The 26,057-nt window shown below is 45.8% G+C and overlaps 1 protein-coding gene across 1 annotated transcript in view; it reads right to left on the reverse strand.

The window, feature by feature from the left end:
* MYO1E (myosin IE) overlaps window positions 1-26,057 on the reverse strand; it is a 205,251-nt gene that overhangs the window by 26,102 nt on the left and 153,092 nt on the right. The window contains exons 18-23 of the mRNA XM_076004428.1: window positions 23,793-23,891; window positions 16,187-16,331; window positions 12,000-12,114; window positions 11,613-11,782; window positions 9,388-9,533; window positions 710-856 (exon numbers count right to left, since the gene is read on the reverse strand). Of these exons, the coding sequence (XP_075860543.1) occupies window positions 710-856; window positions 9,388-9,533; window positions 11,613-11,782; window positions 12,000-12,114; window positions 16,187-16,331; window positions 23,793-23,891 (822 nt within the window). The remainder of the gene's footprint in view (window positions 1-709; window positions 857-9,387; window positions 9,534-11,612; window positions 11,783-11,999; window positions 12,115-16,186; window positions 16,332-23,792; window positions 23,892-26,057) is intronic.

A 26,057-nucleotide genomic window follows, 5' to 3' on the forward strand; every position in this document is an offset into this window, starting at 1 on the left:
AGCTTAAATTTTTTAAAGCTTCGTATTGTAAGTTTCCCTCAGCATAGCATTAGGGCTTTATCTTGGCCTCATTCTTGTGAGTAGGGAGAGATGGAGAATATTTCCATGTCACTGTCCAGGGAATATAAGAAGAAAAACTAAATAACGCTCACTCAGCAAATATGAGATTAGAAGCTCAACAGTCTGCCAGTATCTGGTCCTCATCAGACTGTGTTGCCAAGACAAACGAAGATGAGCCAAGACACAATGCACTGGCCACCCACAGCCTTCAGGTCCCCAAATGCTCCACCAATAGCTTTTATTATGCATCGATTTGGGGAATTTAAGCTTCCATTCCTGTCACTTTCATCTGCTTCCAGCAGGACTCTACTCCTGTCTGTTCTGCTGCATAAAATACTCTTTTATTGGTGACATGTAAAAATCTGCCTTTCCCTGCCTCATTTTGGTGATTTTTGTCCAAATGACAAAATATATGAAATTCACTCTATGAAGTCATTATTTCACAAAAACACAAAGTGACCTTTTCAAAGTCTGGGACAACCATCCAGACTATCTTCTGCACGCTCCAAGATTCTTCTGGGGAAGCTGAGGCACCCAGGGCTGGAGCCATCAGACCCACCTCCCCATCCCCCTGGCCTGAACCCCAGGGTTGAGATTATGGGCCCCTGTGAGTTTCGTGCAAGTGTTTGAGCCCCAGATGCGGACTTACGTATTGCTGAATTTCAGAGGTAGTTGCTTCTGTGTTTTTTCCTCATAACGCTTTGCTAAGAGGCTTAAGAATTCAGTTTTGAAGACAGATTCAAGCAAACTGTCGTACTCTTGCTCATGGAGAATAAAAATGTCATCTTGCATAGTGCTGTAAAGAGATTGGACAAATTTAATAAGGTTGCGCTTTTGTTTTTTCTATTCACTTTTTTTTACCCTGCAAGACAGTGGTAGGCTTCTGTAGTCTTTCTCCTATAAGTGATAATCGTTAAAACAAAACACAGCCACAGAGAATTTCATAATGAGATGGGAAACGCATAATCAAAATACTTCTTCCACGTAATCTTTAAAAGCAGGAATTTAAGGACAATTTAGGCCATATTTAAAAAATCCATTTTCAAATTCAACGTCTATATTTTTAAGATCATAAAAACAAAGAATGTTATGAATAAAATGTAACTGAAAAGGAACAATTCCACACTAAGTTCCAAGTTAGCTGAATTTATGGTATGGTTGTAGCTGTTGGAAAACATGTGAACTTGAGGAATTATAAGCTCGGTGATCGAGAGGGAAGCCAACATCCTGGACTTCACATGCACTTGTTAAGAACCTTCTGGCAAACGGTGCTCTGCTTATACTGCATGCCAGGTGCTGCTAGAATATACAGACTCATCAAAGTGCAGAGATACACCAGCCAGAGGGACAAACGGCAGGCAAGCACACATCGTCACCTTCACGCTAATGAATTCTGTCGGACAAGGAATGAACACACCTTTCCAGAAACTGCATGTTTGGGCAGCATAGGACTGTGGAGAAATTCATGCTTGGTTGGAGGGGAGGGGATGTTAGGAGCTACAGAGAGGATGGAAGAGAGGGGCTGAGGCGAGGCCAGTCCTTAGGAAATGCTTCTTGGCAGGGGGAGGTCGATTCCACACAGTTTGTCTCCACACCTGCTGGACTTTGCGGAAAGAGACAATGCACACACATCTAACAGACTCCAGCTGTTAGATGCATCACTCAGTTGAATGAGGCTACCACGCCAAAGCTTCCAGAACATACAAGTGTACAAGTATCTCCACCTACTGCTGCCCCATAACTAAGACGACCCTTTAAAGAATGATGTTTCATTCGGGATTGTAGGTGTTTTCCAGGTGTTAAAAACAAATCAGAGGCCAGGTGCGGTGGCTCACGCCTGTAATCCTAGCACTCTGGGAGGCCGAGGTGGGAGGATGCCTTGGAGTCAGGAGTTCGAGACCAACCTGAGCAAGAGCAAGACCCTGTCGTCTCTATTAAACAATAGAAAATAAGCTGGACATGGTGGTGGGAACCTGTAATCCCAGCTACTTGGGAAGCTGAGGCAGGAAGATTGCTTGAGCCCAGGAGTTTGAGGTTGCTGTGAGCTAGGCTGACGCCACGGCACTTTAGCTTGGGCAACAGAGCCAGACTCTGTCTCAAAAAAATATAAAAATAAAAAACCAAATTAGATGAACCTGTTTCAATGAATTGACCATGGTAATATTTTACTCTCTCCAAGGGCAGGAAATGCCAAAGAGACAGTTCTTTTAACACCCAGAGCCTAGCTGCTGTGCACAGGAGCTGTGTTCTGCTCCCAGGGCTCTAGGTGTCTCTGCCCCAGTGTGGCTGTGACAAAGCCAGATGACAAGGTGAGCGGATCATAGGCAGGACTGGGGCGTGGGGAATCTTTGAGGCCCAGATTCTTCTTCCATGTAGCATGCTACGGTGTCTCCGTTTAGCCCCATTAATAATGCCAACGTAGGGGCTGGGCAACTCCTGGGGTTTTCCTTGAGCAGGGAGAGCCTTGGTGGACTGTCCCAGGTTGTCAGGAACCTTCTCTCTCTGGGCTGAGGCAGGGAGCTAGTGACAGGCAGGGAGCTATGGAGCCAATAGCTGCAGCCACAGCGTCTACTGTGGTCTGAATGTGCCCCTCCTCATACATTGAAACCTAATCATCAGTGTGTTGGTATTAAGGTGTGTGGCCTTTAGGAGGTTAGTCACGCGGGTGAAGCCCTCCTGAGTGGATCAGTGACCTTATAGAAGAGGCATGAGAGGCCAGGTCACCATTGCTGCCACATGAGGATACAGCAAGCTGCCATCTATGAGGAAGACGGCCTCCACCAGACCCCCAATCTGCCTGCACCTTGATCTTGGACTTTCCAGTCTTGACAAATGTAAGAAACAATTTTCTGTTGTTTATCAATTATCCGGTCTCAGGCATTTTGTTCTAGCAGCAGGACAAGCTGGCTAAGACAGCTTCTGTGCCTGAAACCTCAACCTCTGGCTTCCCGGAGGAAAGAGGCTTGGTAACGAATGCACAGGAGAAAAAACAGGGTCTAAGGTAGGAACAGGGCACAGCCGATGTGTGGGTGCAGAGTGGCAGCACCCACAAAGCACAGGGGCGGACCGGAGTCGACTAGGAGCAAGACACGAGCGTCCGGGGACAGGAGCTTGGCCCTTTCACGGCCAAGCTGTGTACTGAAGCAGCGTGAGCCAGAGAGCTCCCCTTAGACACGAAGTCAGAGCACTTTGTGGGCGTTTTGGGATGAAGCGCAGCATTTATTCGGGCGGAGCACTTGGTCATTATTACTGCCTCAAAAGTTTAAACTTTCAAACATCCCTACAGCACGACCACGCTTCTTGCCCACCACTCTTGTGGTAGCTGAGTTATAGCATAAACCCTGACAAGCAGTGGTTTGAAGAACATGCTGTTTTCACCTCTGTCACTCCACAGGGTGTGCAAAAGCGATTCGAGGCCCGCGGGGCAGTTCTGCAGCACCAAGGAGACACGCAATTCAAAGCTCCAGCAGAGCTTATGTCAAAACTGCTCTCTCAAGTCATCTGGAATTAATAAAACCAAGGCGAAGCATCCTAGCACAGGTGTAAGAAGCTGCCAGGCTGGGCAGGGAGGGCACGCCGTGGAAAAGAGTGCGAGGGGGAGAACCACCTTTTGGCCCGTGGCTAAGGATTGAAACTCCCTCCCGCGTTAGTGGCTTCTCTCGAAGCGCTCTTTGACATGTCTGGACACGTCTGGCTGCCTGGCTGACCTTTCAGCAGGGTGGGGATTATTCAACAGGCCTCCACGAGCCCAACACAAGTAACTTTGAGTGTTTTAATGTGCTTAGATTTATTAGGAGTTTCATTACCATAAAGAAAACAAGCAAGGAGGCCAACACTTCAAGGCCAATTACCAGCGTGAATCTGGACATGAGAAGAGATGTGTTTGGACACTTTAGCCATCCCATTCAAAGTCCCCTCCACTCCAGCGGGCCAGGCGCCCTCGTTAGCAAAGCCATCTTCACCCAGGCCAGGGTTCCCTCTCGCCCCGCTCTCCCCAGCCCCTGCTCCTGGGCCCGAAAACAAAGCTTTTATGTTTATTTATTCTAAAAATCAGACTTATCTTTGGACTTCACCCCTGACTTCTTCGTGTGCTCAAGCTGCAATTCCTCGCATCGGATGTCTGCACTGTGCCCCGTGCAGAAAGATCCTCTGCTGGGCTCTGGCTTGGATCTGCACTTGTTTTTTAGACCCCGCTACTTTGTGGCTTATTGTATTGCTGACAACACTAGAAAATCTTGCTTTACTCTCTTAACCAATATATCCTCTTCACAAAAATGTTGGTTACAAAACACTGGGCAAAGTCCTAAAAGAGTTGTTTTTCTCTTTCTTTCTTTCTTTCTTTCTTTCTTTCTTTCTTTCTTTCTTTCTTTCTTTCTTTCTTTCTTTCTTTCTTTCTTTCTTTTCTTTCTTAATTTTATTTTTAATAAATTGCTGAAAAGGCAATTTCCAAGGTTAGCCCTGCCTTTCTAAAAGTTTTTCCTGATTGTGAAATATATGCTCCTTGTAGTAAACTGGAAGATACGGAGGTGAATGAAAAAGAAACCTTGGCCGGGCGAGGTGGCTCACGCCTGTAATCCTAGCACTCTGGGAGGCCCAGGCGGGAGGATCGCTCAAGATCAGGATTTCGAGACCAGCCTGAGCAAGAGTAAGACCTGTCTCTACTATAAATAGAAAGTAATTAATTGGCCAACTAAAAAAAAAAAAAATATATATATATAAAATTAGCCGGACATGGTGGTGCATGCCTATAGTCCCAGCTACTCAGGAGGCTGAGGCAGGGGGATTGTTTGAGCCCAGGAGTTTGAGGTTGCTGTGAGCTAGGCTGATGCCATGGCACTCACTCTAGCCTGGGCAACAAAGCGAGACTCTGTCTCAAAAAAAAAAAAGAACAAAAAGATGAAACCTTGCCCAGAACTCTACCACTCAGGGAAACCGGTGGCACTAGTTTGGGATCCTTCTTACCACCTCTAAGAAAGCCTGGCTACGCATGCCCGGCCTCGGCCCTGGCGTGTGCTGGTGCCCAGGGAAGTTTGCCCTGGTTCCCAGGTACAAGGGCCCACTGCCCTCTTTTGTGTCGCAGGAGTACCCTTGGCAAACACTCTGCACGCTTGTAACCTGCACGGCGCACGTGGATTCAGGTGACCGTTCTCCCTTCCAGAGCACGAGGCAGCTCCTTGAGGCAATAACTGTGCCTCCTTCACCTTTGAACCCCAGGGCTCCACACCAGGTGGGCACTCAGCCCAACAGTGCTGACAACACCCAGGTTCCCAGACCCCAAAAGCCACAGCAAGTCAAGATTTCAGAAATGCTTCGGTTCAGCAGAACAGGTCGTGAAAGGGGCTGTTCTTACTGCCAGGAAGTTTAAGGCATACAGGCAATAAAACACCGTAGGATGTCATGGCCCGGGGGCTGGAGCCTGTGTCTAAAGCACAGTCTTATAGGTTGTTTTTCTAATTACAGATAATAATTAGCAAGTCTGTTGACCCAGATAGGCGGCCCCGTAGCTTTCGGTCTTAGCCTTCTGGTGGTCAGAGGCTGGAATGAGCAGGAATATGAGAAGCCTCAGAGAGCCCCAAATATGAGAGTCCCTGGCACCAATCTTAACGCCTACAATAGGACAGCCAAGAACATGGGTCATTACACCTTGTGGCCACCCTTCTCGCAAACTAAGTTTTTCAAATAAGAAAGATGCCAGGTCAGTATGTGGACAAGAACCAGCTTTTGAAAGGTCCTTTGAAAACTGATGCATGAGGCTGGGCATGGTGGCTCACACCTGTAGTCCTAGCACTCTGGGAGGCTGAGATGGAAGGAATGCTTGAGGCCAGGAGTTCGAGACCAGCCTGTACAAGAGTGAGAACCTGTCTCTACAAAAAATAGAAAAATTAGCTGGGCGTGGCAGCATGCATCTGTAGTTCCAGCTACTCAGCAGGCTGAGTTAGGTGGATCGTTTGAGCTCAGGAGTTTGAGGTTGCAGTGAGCTATGATGATGCCACTGCACTCTAGCCTGGGTGACATAGTGGAGACTCTGTCTCAAAAAAACAAAAACAGAAAACAACTCCTCTCCCAATCCAAACAAACTGATGCATGGCCATCTGTCAACAGACACACCAAAACTCAGGAATCTGATACCCCAACTCTGTATTGGTGCGCAACCTCCTGACCTTCTTGCAGAAGCCACAGTGTTTTAGTCTAACTTTCATTCGATAAGGACTTTTCCTGTTCAAATTAACCTGGAGTCCCTTTCAGCAACCGTAGTCTTTATATATCTATGAGCTATTGGCTCTACTTTTACCTGCTGTGATCCTATTCTTTTTTCTTGTAAATAAAAGCTTTTATAAAATTTTTAACTATAATTCAACTAGACATATATCAGTATATTTACAAAAGGTAAAGACTCCTAAAAATTTAAAGCCCACTAGAGGATCAGAAAAACTTTTTATTATGGAAATTCCAAATATATAAAAAAGTAGAGTATTAGAATGAGCCACCACATGTCAACAAGTTTCAATAATTATCGATCCATGGGCGACCATATTTAGCTACAGCCCCACTTTGAAACGACTTTAAAATAACTTATTTTAAAGCAAAGTAAAAATATTATATTATTTTATCCTTAGTTCAGTGTGTATCATTAAAAGATAAAGTCTCTTTACATAACGTTAACCATAGTATCATTATCACACCTAAAGACATGTTCATACACCCTTCATATCCAATATTTAGCCATGCTCACCTTTTCCACGTTGTCTTGTAACTCTTTTCAAATGGCTGCTTTGTTTGCATAGGCAGCTGTGTGCATGGACATTAGCTAAGCTAAAAGAGTTGGAGATGAGCTAAAAGATCAAGCTTACGGGATTCTGATAAGTCTTAACTAGAAGAGGCATCTGGTGATACCATTTCAGCCAACAGTCAACTAGTACGTCTCATAAATCCTTAGAAACACATACAGATGTTGAAGGACAACTGTTAAAATCTTTCTGTGTGCCAGTGTTGCAGTGCTTTGTGAACACACATACACACACACACTCACACACACAGACACACTCAGTAGTCTGGTACCACGACTAATATCCACTCTGGGATCCATTCTGCAGATCCATTCTCCATCAGCCCCTCTGGTTGCTTTCCCAACGCGGTTTCTCATTTCTGGCCTCCCTCGGTGTATAAAGGAAACGAGGGAACGACATTCATTTTGTTAAGTACAAGGCTCAGCCACTGCCACATGCAGACATCACAAGTTCAATGACTCAGAGTCTCTCTCTTTGTTTCTTTAGAGTCAGAGAAAACCATTTTATTACATCCTCCAAAAAAAGGGAAGGCCACAAGGAAGCAAACTTCCAGACCATGAATACTAAAGAAGAAGAAGAAGAAAAAGAAGCTGGTTTTGCCACGAGACTTTGTATCCCCAGAGGCTGTGGGAGAAGGAAAATAAAAGGAGCAGAAGGGGAAATTTGAGTGTGAACAGTCCATGTGTGATAAGCCCAAGGACTTAGCAGCAAGACGGTAAGTGTCAGTGCTCCCTACGAATGAGGCTGGGTTAGGACTATTTATTACGGCCCCACGAGCACTGCCCCGGTGGGCAGAGGAAGTGCAGACAGACCTGGACAACAACAACAGAAAGAGCAATCATCACTCTCAGAATAACGGCCACGTGTGTCCTAGAGCCGCGATTCCCTGGCCTTCAGCTACAGTCTAGTGTCCACGGTCCCTCCAACCCAGCACAGCCCGGGTGCACCAGGTAAGGACAAAACACGAAGGAAGAGGCTTCCTGTTGGGCTCCTTGTAACCCAAAGAGCTTTTCCTTGCAACCCGGGGTGCTGAGACCTCCCCGAGGTGGGGCTGCAGAAAGGAGACCAGGGGCCTCATTTGCTTAGAAACGTCACCACATCCTGGGCTGGCATGTTTCACACACTTAACCTCACTGCACTGCCTGGCCCTTTATCTGGGGAAATTAGGAACAGATAGAATCAGAAACCACAGAGGCACAGGCAAGAATGGACACAACTAGAAATCTGTTTTGGATTATGGCACTGGAGCCGGGGTTTCCAGCCCGGCAAGTCGGACGCCCGAGCACACAAATCCCCTGCTTTTCCCTGAGTGCAGCAGTTTTGTCCTCTGTGCAGAATACGGATTTCGAGAGGTGTCCCAATTCCATCGTTCCCGTGTGACTGGAACATCTCTACTTTAATGCAAAGGCAGCATTAGCCTCAGAGAGGCCCAGGTCGGCCTTTCTTCCTCTGTTCTCAGTCTTCTGCGGCCGGGGAGGATGGATTTGCTCTCAGCAGAGGAACTCAGCCCAGGAGCCCTCAACATGAGGTCTTTGGGAGGGCTCCTCACACACAGGAGCCCCTCTGCGAAAATGAGGCTGGAGTGCCAACAGGAAGGGCAGGGCCCTGTGGAGGACGGGCAGGAGGGGCCAATGCCACTGCCACCGCCACCACCAGCTGCCCGAGAACCTGGAGCTACAGGAGCATTTGGCGAGGACTCTGGCACCACCAATGATGGAGACCAATTTGTAGTCCCCGAAGAAGTCCTAAGGAGGACCCAGAGGAACTTCCCTTGCTAGGACACCTCTGACTGACCCTCGCTGGTGAGACGCGTCAGGTGTCCAAACCGGGTGAGGTGGGCCAGGGCACAGGGCCCTGAACCCTTGGCTCCACTTCAATAGGGGAAATTCTTCGCCCATGTGTTCCATATAACACTAGGTTTATTTCTAAAATTTTATGGGAACAATAGAGCTGAGTATCCCTTGATTAGGGGAGCTGTCTGGAAGGTGACTTTTTTGTAGTGACTTTTTTTTTTTTTTGAGACACAGTCTCACTCTGTTGCCGGGGCTAGAGTGAGTGCCGTGGCGTCAGCCTAGCTCACAGCAACCTCAAACTCCTGGGCTCAAGCAATCCTCCTGCCTCAGCCTCCCAAGTAGCTGGGACTACAGGCATGCGCCACCATGCCCGGCTGATTTTTTTATATATATTTTTAGTTGGCCAATTAATTTCTTTCTATTTTTAGTAAAGACGGGGTCTCGCTCTTGCTCAGGCTGGTCTCGAACTCCTGAGCTCAAAGGATCCGCCCGCCTCGGCCTCCCAGAGAGCTAGGATTACAGGCGTGAGCCACCGCGCCCGGCCTTTTCGTGATGTATTAATCCTGTCCTATCAGGACTCCCTGAGACCACAGAGATCAGGTCTCCTTTGGGAAGAAAGATCCTCTTCATCCTGGTTTTGACAGCTCAGGAGCCCTGCCCGGCCTTCCCCGGGCTGTGTTTGGAAGGGCGGATGGTGATGCCGAGGAGAGACCAGGCAGCCCTGCCCCCACCCCTCTGCCACTCACCTGAGGGACACGGACAAGATCCTCTCCATCTCGATCCTCCGCTTCAGGACTTCTTTCACAACGCCTTTGTCGGGGCCCTGTTTGACCTTCTCTCGTCCGATTAAGTACAGGCACTTGGGGGTAAGAAGCAGGTCTCGCTTTACACCCTGCAAGGAGAGGAGCTTTGAGAAGGTGGACAGACCTGGCCAAAGGGACCACAGTCCACTCACGGGCCACTGTTGCCCGGGTGGACAGAAGCTGCAAATATGCACTTCCGTTCCATGCATCATTTTACCAGGCCCCGTGAGAGTGAAAGGGGACACCATTACTGATCGATAGTTGGACATATGTGAAAATGCCGATATTTGACTCTTTTTGACTGACAAAATGGCAAATTCATATGGATCCACCTAAGGTGTCAGGATAACAAAGGGACAGTCACCAACACATACGGTGACCTTATCTATGATCCTTTGTACCATGTTTCTCAAACAGGGGTCCCTTAAGTGTCTGCATATATTTTCATGGGAGTCCATGAAATTTTAATAAAAATTGATATATTTTTATCTTAATGACACCTCTTAAAAATCTAATATAAATGTACTTTGGAATGTGTGAACAACCACACTATAACCAAGCACTGCTGGGAGACCTAAGCACCCACGTTTGCATTCAGAACTGCTAAGAACTGCTACCGTAGCAGCTGGCGCTATATTCAGGTTGCAAGGAGTGATTTGGTTTAAGAAAAACAACATCACCCTTCTTGTTAAATTACTGTTATTTATAGCCTTAATTTTTTTTTCCTGATCACATCAAAACAAAAGAAAAAAAACTCTTAATGGGTCCATGAGCTTCTGAGGCTTCAACTTTCCCTATTAGGGCCAAGATTATATCAGACAAAAGCAAGTATCTAAGGGAGGAGTTAAAAAAAAAATTCAGCTGTTCTTCCAATGGCAATATGACGCTTTACATAGTCATTCGCTTAAGGAAAATGGGTGGGGCCGGGCGCTGTGGCTCACGCCTGTAATCCTAGCTCTTGGGAGGCCGAGGCGGGCGGATTGCTCAAGGTCAGGAGTTCGAAACCAGCCTGAGCAAGAGTGAGACCCCGTCTCTACTATAAATAGAAAGAAATTAATTGGCCAACTGATATATATATAAAAAAAATTAGCCGGGCATGGTGGCGCATGCCTGTAGTCCCAGCTACCCGGGAGGCTGAGGCAGAAGGATCACTCGAGCCCAGGAGTTTGAGGTTGCTGTGAGCTAGGCTGACGCCATGGCACTCACTCTAGCCTGGGCAACAAAGCGAGACTCTGTCTCAAAAAAAAAAAAAAAAAAAAAAAAAAAAAAAAAAAAAGGAAAATGGGTGAGAGAACTTTGCAATATTACTTGATATTCTGAATTCTTTGACTCAACGATCTACTTCTATCGATTTATCCTGACACTATCAGGAGACAAATGCATAAAGATATGTGCAAAGATGCTCACTGCAGTTATGATAGAAAAAAGAAAAATAGAAACTCACTAAGAATTGATTAATGAGAAATTGGTTTAAGAAAAGCATGGGTGGAATGAAATACTACGAAGCTATACAAAATTTATATTGATACATCTAATTAATATGGAAAGTTCTCCTTAGCATTATCTAAAAAAATTAAAAAATTCAGGACATAAAATAGCATGTAATATATACCTCAGTTTTTGTAAAACTAAATATGCAAAATATATGTCCATATAAAAAATTTTGAAGGATGTGATTGTTTCTGGGCATAAGTGGCTATTTTTCTTTTGGCTTATCTGTATTTTCTAAATTTTTTAACAATGAACATATTCTGCTTTGGTAACAACAAAAGCCGAATTACAATTTTTCTTTAAAAAAACCCCAAAAAACAAGAGCTGAGCGAGGTGGCTCACGCCTGTAATCCTAGCACTCTGGGGCAGGCCAAGGTGGGAGGATCCCTCGAGGTCAGGAGTTCGAGACCAGCCTTAGCAAGAGTGAGATCCCCATCTCTACTAAAAATAGAAAAATTAGCCAGGCGTGGTGGCCTGTGTCTGTAGTCCCAGCTACTCGGGAGGCTGAGGCAGGAGGCGCACTTGAGCCCAGGAGTTGGAGGTTGCTGTGAGCTATGATGATGGCTGCCACTAAACTCCAGCCTGGGCAACAGAGCAAGACTGTCTCCAAAAATAAAAAATAAAAATAAGGAATCTGTGTGTTGACTCTCAGAGGCCAGCCAGCAGTCAGCGTGTACCTTGAACCTCCTGTCGTACTTGGTGACGGTGTCTGCAAAGTCGATCTTCTCCCTCTTGCCCACGAACTGCTGGAGTTCCGGGTGCTCTTCCATCCCAATGTAATCCCCGATGAAGTTCCTGTTAATACTGTTTCTCCTTCTCTCCTTCTTGTTCAACAAGAGGTCTGAGGCTGTACTTCCCCAGGAGGTAGCGATGGAAGAAGGGTCAGTCACCCAGAAAAAAGGAGGAAAATACTCAGTGTGGAAACACATTAAGAAACTCTAAATGATGCGAGACTCTTAGCATATGACATTTTATGCAAAATAAAATGGAACTCGTGACTTCATTTAAGCTCAAACTTACTCTAGAGATTTGTTAAAAGGAATGAATCAAAACTACTTAAATACCTTCTTCTCTCATTTGCACGTATTTCTTCCGGGCCACGAATTTCCTCCATGATTTCTGTATCACTCGAGCATATCCATCATACTTTCTCTCTCTCATCTCTTCTAGAAGAAAGAGCTGTGCATGTGGAGAAGACAAGTGTGAGCCAACCCACAAATCTGAACATCGCCTTTTCCTGTTGTTTATTTCAAGGACACTCAGTTTAGTCAAGGACACACAGAGAAGCAGCTTCTCAGGTTCATGAACACACAGGCAAAATGATCCCTATAGCATGCTGTTTATCATCACTACATAATTTGCATCTGTACACTTCTTTCTTTTAATGAAAAGCAATGGGAAATAGCTGCATCTGAGTGCATTGAGTTGAGCCTCAACAATAATCTCTGCCCTGCCTTGCTCACAGTCTCAGCGAGAATCAAACGAGTGATTCAGCATTTGTCTGCTTAGTTCCCACCCTTTGCTCCAAAGAGGACAACAGTAGGTGGCTGGGTCCAAGGGGCTGGGGAGGCTGCTGGCGTGGTGTGGGGGTGGCACTGCGGCATGCAGCCTCTTCCTGGAGTTTTCCAGCTTCTGCAGAAGCAGAGCTTGTGCTGCTGTGGAAGAGGGCTGCCCTACTTTCAGTTCCAGGCAAGGAGAGACTTCCTGCCTCATGGGACTCTCCAAGGAGTCCCGGAGCACAGGGCAACAGCCATAGCGACTGGAGCGGGACTTGAGATGTGCTAGTTAGGGACTCAATTCACTGCAAAGGGCTGGGGACAGCAATTCTCACAATGAATGCTGATTGCTGCACTTCACACAGCTACGCTTTGGAATAATGAGCGCGACGGCAGATGGCTGTCGTGTGCTGAGTGCCCGCCGTGGGTCAGTGGCCATTGCAGATGATTTCCATACATTATTCCATGCAACACCTCAACAACGACACGAGCCACATACGTCTGCTATGTCCATTTTACACCTGGGAATATACTGGAGCTAAGCCTGGGTGCAGGTGGAAGTGAACCCAGGTCTTTCAGGCTCAGCCAGGCTCCTCCTCAAGTCTTTCTCTGTAATATGCATTTGATCGACTTGTAAAATGGTAGGAAACTTCCCCATCCACCTTGGAAGTGGTTTATATGACTCTCTAGGAAAAAGAATAAAATGGACCAATAAAAACCCAAAGTAAAGATGATGAATAGTCACTGCAAAAATGCTGCAAAAGTAAACAAGCGAATGTGGTTTGAAGACAGCTGGGCTTGATTTGTTGTCTCTGTTTGTCCAAGGGTATGCTTAGGAGCCGGCCCTGGCCCCTCCTGCCACCTGACTCTCCTCCTTCTCACAGCCCCAGCGGTGCAGAAACAACACCCCAAACTCCAAATACCAAGGGAGGGGCCCCCTAATACCCCAGCTTTCAGTGCCATATGCGATAGGCATGAGGAGCAGATTCCAAACCCCAAAATGGAATACGAGGTTTAGCGACTGGACAGATTGTTTGAAATCTGAGCCAGGCAGGATAGCTCGCGCCTGTAATCCCAGCACTCTGGGAGGCTGAGGTGGGAGGATCACTTGAGGCCAGGAGTTTGAGACCAGCTTGAGCAACACAGTGAGAACCTGTCTCTACAAAAAAATAAAAAGATAAATTAGCCAGGTGTGGTGGCGCATGCCTGTAGGCCCGGCTACTCGGGAGGCTGGGTAGGGAGGATTGCGAGAGCCCTAGAGTTTGAGGCTCTGTGAGCTGTGATTGCACCACTGCACTCCAGCTTGGGCCACAGAGCGAGACCCTCTATCTCTAAAAATGAATAAATAAAATTAAATAAAATCTAAGCCCTGAGGTCTCCTGTTGTGGGAATATTCATCGATGTCTCTTATCTTGTGTGTTGGGCTTCTGGGTAAGTCTTGTTTCCTTCTTCTCTCCCAGAACTATTTTGGGAGTGTCACAGAAAATACACCGTGACTCAGAGAAAGGACGAGGAGGCAAACAGTTCCCAGCTTCCTATGGATAATTCCGAAGATTTGCTGGGCTTTAGACATCTTCCCAAAAGCCCAGGGGGTTAGAAATCAGGAAGGTTCAAGAAAAAAAAGAACGAAAAGCCAAAACATGGACACATATAACACAAAACAAAAATAAACCCCTTGGTGTGTGATGTCTGATGTAGATACTTAAAGCAAATAAGTGATTTCATATACACATTATATTTACTATAAAAGTTAAGGCAGCATCGCAAGGTAGATTTTATTTTATTTTATTTTGTTTTATTTTTTGAGACAGAGTCTCACTCTGTTGCTCAGGCTAGACTGCCGTGGCGTCAGCCTAGCTCACAGCAACCTCAAACTCCTGGGCTCAAGAGATCCTGCTGCCTCAGCCTCCTGAGTAGCTGGGACTACAGGCATGCGCCACCATGCCCGGCTAATTTTTTCTATGTAAATTAGTTGGCCAATTAATTTCTTTCTATTTAGAGTAGAGACGGGGTCTCGCCCTTGCTCAGGTTGGTTTCGAACTCCTGACCTCGAGCGATCCGCCTGCCTCGGTCTCCCAGAGAGCTAGGATTACAGGCATGAGCCACTGCGCCCGGCCACAAGGTAGATTTTAAAAATCGACTTTTGTAAAGGCATTTGTATGTCAGGGCTCGATGTGGGTAGAAAGATGGGGGAAAGGAGAGTCAGATGATGGTAATAAAGCAATTGGAGAGGAAGGCAAGGAACAGAAAAACCAAAAATAAATCTTGATTTTAGATATAAACCCCTAGAGCTCAACTGAATCAGAAAAAAAAAAGTATTAAAATTCTCAAGGCTGTTTTGATTATATATGAAAACTTAGCAAATGGAAAAGTAAAGCTGGTATAGAGCAACCGAGGGGGCTCTGCGCCATACCGATACATCACTCCATCCCATTTTAGAAAGAACAGGAACTGTTCTGTGGGTTGCTTAATGGTGAATGACACAACATTTTCATTTTATATTTGGAAATGAAATTCCTGCGAAGCTACAAATAACTCAAAGTGGAAAAAAACGCTACCACAAACTTTTCATAAATGGGTTCTCTGCGTGCTGCTTATTTATTTAATAATCGTTATGGTTCACAAAGCCATTCAGCGACAGCCGCTATCTGCAGTCCCAGGCTGGTCCTAAGGAGCCAGGCAGAGCCGTCACTGTGGGCCTGTCTTAAGGGGACAAGAAACCGAGTTGGAGACCAGCATTCGCCCAAAGTCAAGTGTTTCCATTTTTACCGACACTGTGAGTTCCCGTATATATTATTTCCCCTTGGTCTGGTGACTAACTTTGCAAAGTTCACCACTGACTCCCGGAATGGAGCCTTGTGATGGTTGTGGGAACCTCACGAGATGAGGATGCTGAAGCTCTCAGCTCCAGCAATTTCTCCAAGTTAAAAAGTAACATCTTTATCCCACAGCCCCGGGGCTGCCTGGGCAGAGGCGCTGCAGGGCTTAGCTGAATTCCTGTCCAAATGTACAGCTTCCTGCGGACACTCGTCACACTCAGTGTGACCACACCCTCGTCAGCAGAGAGAAGGACGTTTCTCCGAGTTAATCTGCGGAGGTGTAAGAAGCCTGTGAATTGTAAAACCCGCTTGTATGAATGCCCAACTGGCAAGTATTTGTGTTCGAGAAGCCCAGAGACTTCCCCTCCCACCTACTGTCACCCTCCAAGTCCTTTCCAGGAGCCCTCGTGGTCTTCAAGGCACCATCCCGGGAATTCCCACCCGGGGACTCTGCTCCCGCTTCAAGGAGGAGACCTGAGCCTGTGTGTAACAGGTTTAGTGTCACCTAGATGAGGATGCAGAGTTACCCAAGCCTCCTCTGTGTGACAAAGAAGGCCCTCTCTAGCTCAGGCACTCGAAATAACTGTCGAGCACTCCCTGTAGGAGGCTCTGGGTATAGGAAGGCAGAGAAAACAGAGAGTCCCTGCTCCCAGAAAGATCCCCACGTGGAAGGGAGAGAGACAGCAAGTGAGAAAAGAAGCCAGGCTGTGATGACGCCTTTCACACCTGCCGGGAAGGGAGAGGGGGTGGTGACAGGCCACGAGGGCACAGTGGTGTGGGGCAGGACCCAATCGGACTGGGAGGCTTTGAGAAAGGCTTCGTCGAGGAGATGACATTTAAGGCACGAAGCAAAGGATGGGAAAAGAAGCCAGCCGGGCGGTGGAGCGCCTCGAGGCAGGGGACCGAGGGGACAGGCCGGCCTGGCCGAGCACTCACAGATTCGGGGGCTTTGATGAACACTTTGCTCCTCCCCAGCTGGAACTGGTCGCTGTCCATGTGGACGGACTGCAGCAGGTGCAGGACGCCTTGCTTCTCGTCTCCTCGCCACGAGGGCCAGGTGGCTTTGGTCAAGATGGCATACCTGTGCGGACACGGGGGAGAGGAAGGTCAGACTCAGATGGGCCAACTGGGCTTTCCTTTTTTTATACACACACACACAGAGACACATATATATGTTTTCTTTTTATTTCAAAATATTAAGGGGTACAAATGTTTTAGGTTACATGGTTCATTTTTGTAATGCTTGAATCCTGGCTATAGTTGTGCCTGTCACCTAAATAGTGTTCATGGTATCCATTAGGTTGGTTTATTCCCCTCCCCATCTCTCCCCTCCACCCTGTCCCCCCTCCCCACCCGGGCTGTTTTCCAATGAGTTTTGCTCCTCTGTGCCCCCCTGGGCTTTCTGCTGGGCAGGCAGTGAGAACTCTGACCCAGAGCACCAGTGCTGCTGGGGATCCTGCCGGGCTCTTGCTGGGGCGCCGCCTGTCCCTTTAACACTGTTCAAAGGCTCAGGCGTGGACCTCGAGGACTGGAACAGCCCTCCAAGTCCGGGACGCCCATCCTGGGCCTCCCGCTCCCTCCCTTTCCCGCCATTTCCACGTTAACGCCCTGGTGAAAATCTGCTTTCGCTTCCTAGCACCATCTAAAAATAGCATTGAGGAAGGTCATCAGTGACACTCTTCATGCAAAATCCGACGGTCTTTTCTCAGTCATAATCTCCCCTGATTTCTTTAGAGCATCTAACAGTGAATGCAGAGTTTCATAAAGCTCCTGATAAGCAGTTGTTATTACTCATGTGCACCAACTCTCATCTTTGAAATTCTGTGCATCTTGAGTCACGTGGTGGCCCTCGTGGTTCTGGTCCCTGGTGGTTCTCCTCCCTCATCTCTTCTGCTCTCCCCCGGCTCGCTGTGTCCCTTGGGGCACGGCCTCTTCTTCCACGCACAGTAACCTCCTTCCCTGCTCAGAGTCTTTGCTCACGCTGTTCCCTCTAGCTGGGAACAGGTCGCACAAGGTAATGGTGCCACTGCCTAACTGGTGCCCGTGATAACTTTGGAGAGACAGTGATAACAGCTAACACTTCATCAGGTATTTTTCAGTTGAAAACTCAAACACGCCAATATTTCCTCTCAAAGCCTTTGTGCTGGCTGTTCTCATCTGCCTGGAATTCTCTTCCCTGCCCTTAGACTGGTAGGTTCCTTGTTATCTCTTGATCGCCGATGCAATGTTTCTCGGAGGAAACAAAGCTCCCAGCTCAGACCCCAGTGACCCGCCGCTGCTGGCACTTGGGGTTAAGTATGTTTCTGACCCCTAAGCAGCCAGCGGGACACTCTGCCACTCCACTTCCCTGGGCTCCCTGTTCTGCCTTCTCTCTCGGCTGTGGCCCGAAATGCCTTTCCTGCAAGGAGCCCCTTCTACACACCCCCATTCTGGGAGGCTGAGTCAAGGTCAGAGGAAGAGAATGCTTGTGAGGAAGTTCGAATTGTGCCACAAGATAAACTTTGCAAATCTCTTACGTTTCCAGCCCATTTTTCTTCCTGAGGATCAGAACCCATATTTGGACCTTATTTCCCCCAAGCACAGCAAGAAACACACGTTGCCTAGCCCAGAGAGGTGTTTTCTGGAGAATTTAAAGATATTTCCCAAGACTCAACGTGGCTGCCATTTCCAACGGTTAACACTTTTTGAAGGCATGAAAGTTGTAGTGGGAAAGTGGTGAAAAAGGTTTCTTCCTACTACTGCTTAACGTAGCGCAGGATTCACTCCGAGAGCGTATGGCCCAGTGGTGCAGGAATTAAGACATCTTTTGATTTTTGCTCTCCAATAAATAGTCAAGAGGGATGGTTTTGATAAATATAATATAAAGGATTTTCCAGAGAGGAAATGAACACACACTAAACACATAAACTACTTTCTTTTTTTCAGCATCATTAGTCATTAGGGAAATGCAAATCACAACCACCCTGAGATACCACTTAACATCTACTAGGATGGCTATAATACAAAAAAAAAAAAAAAAAAAAAAGAAAGAAAAAAAGAAAATAACACGATATTGGCAAGGACATGAATAAATTAGAACCCTTATGTTGCTGTTGGGAATATAAAATGGTGCAGCCGATAGGGAAAAGAGTTTAGCAGCTCCTCAAAGTTAAACACAGAATTACCATATGACCCAGCTATATACTCCTCCCACATATATATCTAAAAGAACCAAAAGTAGAGACTCAAACAGATATTCGTATACCAATGTTCATAGCAGCATAGTTCACAATAGCCAAAAGGTAGAAACAATCCAAGTGACCGTCACAGACGAATCAACAAAATGTGGTATATACACACAATGGAGCATTATTCAGCCATAAAAAGGAAAGAGTTTGATATATGCTACAACACGGATAGACAAAACATATGCTAAGTTAAATTAGACAAACACAGGACAAATCTTACAGGATTCCACTTATATGAGGTACCCAGAATAGGCAAATGCACAGAGAGAAAATAGAACTGCGGTTACCAGGAGTTGGGGGAAGAATGGGAAGTTGTTATTTAATGGGTACAGAGTTTATACTGGTGATGATGAGGACAGATAAACTACTTTCTAAGCCACCACTATGCTCTAGGAGTGTCTCAGTCATTGCTCTGTTTAGGCCTGTGAGCTTCCTTTCTAGGGAGGGTGTATAACACATGCATATGTGGATAGTTGTGCTGGGTATTAACATATCCTTTCCCTGTAGGCTTTGACTTTCTGTTTCCCACTTGGCAGCCTCCAGTGGACACTTAGAAAGAAAATTTATAAACAAAGTCTTTCCTCTCAGCCTTGGAGAGAATAAAGGTATGAGATGGTTCAATTACTTACAGGGCAACACAGGATGAGATAGCCAGCGGCAGAATCTGGAAGAATTCTGCCCGCCCAGGATCCCAGACTCATACACCTTGTGCAAAATAGTGTTGTCTCTGGAGAAATATTCCCTACTGATGGATGAATCTGGACTTCAAGCCACTTTTGAGTGGACTGCTTCAATAACAGTTTGAAATACAATGTGGGGGACCGAAAATGAGCTTTTCATTGAAAAATAAATTTCCTTCCAGACTTTATTTTGAATCTCCACCCAGTATTCTCAAACCAAGAGATATATGACAATAAAAAAGACCACTTTTTTTTTTTTATATGATAAGGCTATTTGTCTTTTCTGAAAGGAAAAGTCCACAGCAGGAGAGCTAATAAGAACGGAGGCACTCAAGGATAGAATCAATTCAACGAAAGTTCCTCAACATATAAGGGGCATAACAGATTTCACTAAATGCCTACTCTGTGCGAAACACAGCATGAAGTACCGTGCATGGAGTCAAGAGCTGGCCTGGCACTTGGAAAGATCTGGATAGTCGACGTGGTCATTTCGCAGCTCCTCGAAGGAGCTGCTGCAAACAAGCCTCGCAGCCTGCTCGGGGCCCTTAGACCCTAAAGAAGTCCATGACCTTCCTGCTCTCCCAGGACTGCACAACTCACAGCACTGCGGGTGGAGGTCTGGTTGCTTTTTTTTTTTTTTTTTTTTTTTTTGAGACAGAGTCTCGCTTTCTTGCCTAGGCTAGAGTGAGTGCCGTGGCGTCAGCCTAGCTCACAGCAACCTCAGACTCCTGGGCTCAAGCAATCCTCCTGCCTCAGCCTCCCGAGTAGCTGGGACTACAGGCACGAGCCACCATGCCCGGCTGATTTTTATATTATATATATTAGTTGGCCAATTAAATTCTTTCTATTTTTATGGTAGAGACGGGGTCTCGCTCAGGCTGGTTTTGAACTCCTGACCTTGAGCAATCCGCCCGCCTCGGCCTCCCAGAGTGCTAGGATTACAGGCGTGAGCCACCGCGCCCGGCCCTCTGGTTGCTTTTTAAAAATAGTGTAGGAAGGAGGAAGGTCTTTCAGAATTAGTTTCTTATAAAAAAAAGGATTAAATTTTTAAAAGGTCTGATCAATTCTTATTTTTCTACTTTTTTTGAGACAGGGTCTCACTTTTACCAGGGCTGGAGTGCAGTGGTACAATCACAGATCAATGTAACCTTGAATTCCTGGGTTCAAGTGATCCTCCTGCCTTAGCCTCCCCAGTAGCTGGGACTACGGTGTACAACACCATTCCTGGATAGGTTTTCTTATTTTTTGTAGACATAGGCACTCACTATGTTGACCAGGCTGGTATTAAACTCCTGACCTCAAGTAATCCTCCTGTCTCAACTGCTCAGAATACTGGGATTTATACAGGTATGTGCCACCACACTCAGCTACTGTTTTTATTTTATTTTATTTTATTTTATTTTATTTTATTTTATTTTATTTTATTTTATTTTTGAGACAGAATCTTGCTTTGTTGCCCAGGCTAGAGTGAGTGCTGTGGCTTCAGCCTAGCTCACAGCAACCTCAAACTCCAGGGCTTAAGCAATCCTGCTGCCTCAGCCTCCCGAGTAGCTGGGACTACAGGCACGCACCACCATGCCCAGCTAATTTTTTTCTATATATATTTTAGTTGGCCAATTAATTTATTTCTATTTATAGTAGAGACGGGGTCTCGCTCTTGCTCAGGCTGGTTTTGAACTCCTGACCTCGAGCAATCCGCCTGCCTCGGCCTCCCATAGTGCTAGGATTACAGGAGTGAGCCACCTCGCCCGGCCTCAGCCACTGTTTTAAAATAGTAATGCCCAGTAGAGAGAATTTGCAAATACTAAATAGAGAGACTTTAAGTACATGAAAAATAGTGAAGGAGAATGAAATTACAAATGCTTTGGAACTGTTGAGAGCAAGCCTTTCTAAATTAAAGAAACACAGAGGAAATACTTTTTCATTCACTATTTTTTATACTTGATATTTTTCCCCTCTTAATTAAAAAAGGGTATTTCTCCCCCCCCCCCCCCGCCCCTCAAAAAAGTCAGTTTTGCAAACAACGTTAAGCCCGTGGTCCCCTCCCAGGGAACATTAGGCAATGTCTGGATACAGTGTTGGCTGTCACAACTGTGGGGGGAGAGTGTACTGCTGACATTTAGTGGGTGGAGGCCAAGAAGGCTGATAAATATCCTACAACACCGGGACAGCCCCTCACAGCAAAGGATCACGCAGCCTGTAATACCAATAATTGAGGTCGAAAGACCCTGTACTAAGCTAGCGTTACACTGATCTGTCTAAGGAAGATCAAAATCTTATAACTAACATCTCCGTTGTTTGTCAGCAAATGGATGATGCTATAGTGATGCAAAAGCTCTACAAAATTAATCTTGTCAACTTCCTAAATACTTCTGTCACATAGTCTTATTTACACTAGAGTTGTCTCGGTCCCCTTGATTCAGAGAAGAATCGAGGGTGAACTTGAGTCCTAGTCTAACTCACCTCCAAAAGTACTGGGACACTTGAACGTGCAGGGAACTGAGTTTCTGAGGCTTCATCGTGTGGAATGATCGGCCCTTTTGTAAAATGTTTAAATGGTGGGTCAGCTGTCCTAATCTCATGGCGCAAGCAACAGTGGCCTTAAAGGAAGAACTCTTGTTATAAGTTTTGAGTTTCAGCTGGGCACAGTGGCTCACGCCTGGACTGGGGAGGCTGAGGTGGGAGGATCGCTTGAGTTTAAGGCTATAGTGAGCTATGATCACACCACCGCACTCCAGCCTGGGAGACAGAGTGAGACCCAGGCTCTAAAAAAAAATGTACTAGATTTCAAAGAAAGCAATTAACCTCTTCACTTTGCTAGTTCTTTGTTACAGAAAATTTGAATTAAAAAAAAAAAATCCTTACATCCTGGCAGGATGTCACACACCAGGAAGACATAATTGTTTTCTGTCTAAAATGCTACATTTAGCTTCTTGCTTCTTTTTCTTCTTCTTTTTTAAAATTTTTTAGCTTTCCTCTTTTTTAAAGGAAATTAACTAGATGTAGAAAATACAGTGGAACTCCATGGAATCATTAGAGACGTTAGAGTGATGTAATATTTTAAGGACCCTCAATTTTATCTTTTTCAAAAACAACACAGAATGAGAACAATGTAAGTATAGATCCTGCCAAATACATTTTACAGGAAATATAAAAATCAGTTTAAGTTTGTAAATTTAAACTGGGTTGTATAAAAAATTTTGAGGTTAAATATTTTAAGCTTATTTTCTTAAGAGGGCCAAATATTTTCCTGACATTGTCTTCATACTGTTAATTTGCTCAGTCAAGCTTAACCTCAGCCCTTCCTGTGTCACGGTTATCGTAAATTCTCGAACTTAGTGTGTTGCACTAAACAGACAGCCTACCGAACACGTGTGGCTACTGATTTATTACACAATACATAATGGTGAAACAAATTCTACTACAACTCAATAATAAGAAGATAAAATGCCCAATTAAAAAACGGGCAAAGGACCGGAGCAGACATTTCTCCGAAGAGGAAATACACATGGCTAATATCAGATGCTCAGTATCAGCTGCCATCTGGGACATGCAAATCAAAATCACAAAGAGACACCACTTCACATCCACTAGGATGGTTAGATAATAGCTCATGTTGGCAAGGATTTGGATGAATTACAACCCTCAAGTGCTGCCGATGGGAATGGAAGATGGTGTACAATCTGGCAGTTCCTCCAAAAGCTTAAACAGAGTTACCATATGACCCAGCAATTCCATTTTTAGGTATATACCCACAAGAAATGAAACCATATGAACACACAAAGCTTGTACATGAATTTTCTTTTTTTCTTTTGAGGCAGAGTCTCACTTTTTGTTGCCCAGACTAGAGTGCCATGGCATCAACCTAGCTCACAGCAACCTCAAGACTCCTGGGCTCAAGCAATCCTCCTGCCTCAGCCTCCAGTATAGCTGGGACTACAGGCATGCGCCACCATGCCCGGCTAATTTTTTCTATATATGTTTAGTTGGTCAATTAATTTCTTTCTATTTTTAGTAGAGACGGGGGTCTTGCTCTTGCTCAGGCTGGTTTCGAACTCCTGACCTTGAGCGATCCACCTGCCTCGGCCTCCCAGAGCGCTAGGATTACAGGTGTGAGCCACCACACCCGGCCTGTACACGAATTTTCAGAGCAGCACTATTCCCAACGTCCAAACTGTGACAACAACTGATGCCTCTCAACGGATGAATGAACAAGTCAAGCGTGGTATATGCACAGCATGGAACAGTATTCTGCGACAAGAAGGGACCCAGTGCACACATGTGACAACATGGGTCAATCTTACGTTCAGTGAAAAGCCAGTCACAAAAGACACACATACGATTCTACTTGTATGAAAAGCCCAGCATAGGCAAATCTATACAGTCGGAAAGTGGATTAGTGAGTGCCTAGGGCAGGGGGCTGGGGAGAATTGGGAGCTGACAGCAAAGGGGACCAAGACTTATTTCAAAGTGATAAAATGTTCTAAAATTAACTGTCGTGATGGATGCACAACACTGTGAATATGTGAAAAGCCACTGAATTGTAGACTTGAAGTGGGTGGATTGCATGGTGTGTGGATTATAGCTCAATTAACCTGTTTGATAAAAAAAGGTCGAGAGTCACCATGTCATTACCTCTGCAGGAATTTTGGGAAGACACGCCGATAGGCATAGCCAGCTCTTCTCACGCGGATGTTTTCCTTCAGACCCAGATATTCTACTTGATGCTTTACCCTGCAAAGGAGAGAATGGGGCCTGGACATTAGTGGGTACTCCTTTCGCCTAAAATTCTTACCAATAATTCCTCCCCTCCCGGACCCTCAATTCCAGGTTGCAGGGAAGCATGTGAAAAAGACTACAGTTTATAATGTTAACACAGTGAGCTGACCTCTCAGACTATAAAACACTAATTTTAAAATATTTTATTGAAACACAGCAATTACACAACAGGGCATTGCATATCTCTTTCGAAGCGTAATAGCAAAACAAAACAAAACATATACTTATCACCCAGAGTATGAACAAAAATATTGGTTTTTCAAAAGGCTAAGAGAAAGAACTTTTAACTTCTGACTTCAACGATGCTAGAGCTGCTTTTGTTATTGAACTTAAATTTAATATTGATTCTAGACTTAATGGAACAACACTTCCAGGCTTTTCTAAAACAAGTTAAGAAAGAGTGTAGAAAACTATTAATTTCAAATGCCTATGCTAAAAATGGTCTAAAAATATGTCTCCATGATAGTTTTAGTTGGTTTTTGAATAATAGTAAACATCTAGGGAAGTGTTTTGGAAGACGGTTACAGAACACTATTAGACTGATGTTCTCCCACATAAAGATTTTCAAATCATGGCCAGGCCTGGTGGCTCACGCCTGTAATCCTAGCAATCAGGGAGGCCGAGGCGGGAGGATCGCTCAAGGTTAGGAGTTCAAAACCAGCCTGAGCAAGAGGGAGACCCCCGTCTCTACTAAAAATAGAAAGACATTAGCTGAACAACTAAAAATATATAGAAAAAATTAGCCGGGCATGGTGGTGCATGCCTGTAGTCCCTGCTACTTGGGAGGCTGAGGTAGGAGGATCACTTGAGCCCAGGAGTTTGAGGTTGCTGTGAGCTAGGCTGATGCCATGGCACTCTAGCCCAGGCAACAGAGTGAGACTCTATCTAAAAAAAAAATTAAAAAATTTATATATATAAAAAAGCCCCACCCCCCACCTTGGAGACACTGGTTGGGTGGCCTGGCAGGGCAGGGCCACATGCACTGGGACGACCCACCCCTTGCTGGGAAGCACAGCGTCCCGGACACTGAGCAACAGATCCTGAAGACTCTGGTCGACCACTCTGGGGAGATAAATGCAGCCTGGGCTGTGTGCTGTACAGGAAGATGGTATTTGTGGAAAATTAGAAATAAAAAGTGAACTGTCTCTCTCACTTGCAGACGGGATGTCAGAATTGTGCCAGAGCGCAGTGGGAAGGTAGCCCCTCACGCTCCCCGTTCTGTATGTTCGGGGTTGTTTGCACTAATGATAGATTCCAAAGAATGGGCCTTTCCTGATGTGTTGCGCTGAAAAGGCAATTAGTAGCATCTGCGTCGCAGTTTCATGCAGGCTCTCGACAGCTGTCTGCCCAGCAAGGCTGTCCTAGAAACCGTCATTTCCAACTAAGCCTCATACTTGAGGATGTCTCTGTGCCAGTCACACACGGTCTCTACCCAAGGTGCTGGGAAAACCAAAAAAGGACAGTGCTACAATTCCTCCTGGAGCCCACGCAGACAACACAAGGGTCCCAGTGCCAGGTGCCTGGAATACCCCTGGCTCTGCCATTATGCTACTTCTCTGGGCCTCAGTTTCCTCTCCTGTAAAATGGGGATGGTGACATAAATTCTAAATTTCTAGGTGGGCACCTTCCATGTAAAGCACTTCGTCAGTTCCTGGCATGAGTGTTATAAACATGGTATTATTTTTTTTTTTTTTTTTGAGACAGAGTCTCGCTTTGTTGCCCAGGCTAGAGTGAGTGCCATGGCGTCAGCCTAGCTCATAGCAACCTCAAACTCCTGGCTCAAGCAATCCTCCTGCCTCAGCCTCCCGAGTAGCTGGGACTACAGGCATTCGCCACCATGCCCGGCTAATTTTTTGTATATATATTAGTTGGCCAATTAATTTCTTTCTATTTTATAGTAGAGACAGGGTCTCGCTCTTGCTCAGGCTGGTTTCGAACTCCTGACCTCGAGCAATCCGCCCGCCTCGGCCTCCCAGAGAGCTAGGATTACAGGCGTGAGCCACCGCGCCCGGCCAACATGGTATTATTTTAATGTATTCCCAGGTACAATAAGTAAACCAAGGCAGGGGAAGAGTAAAGAAAATGGATTTTCACAGCAGGAGGATTCTCAGAAGCAGTGCT

This window comes from Microcebus murinus, chromosome 6 (genome assembly GCF_040939455.1).
Source record: "Microcebus murinus isolate Inina chromosome 6, M.murinus_Inina_mat1.0, whole genome shotgun sequence".
Classification (NCBI taxonomy): Eukaryota; Metazoa; Chordata; class Mammalia; order Primates; family Cheirogaleidae; genus Microcebus; species Microcebus murinus.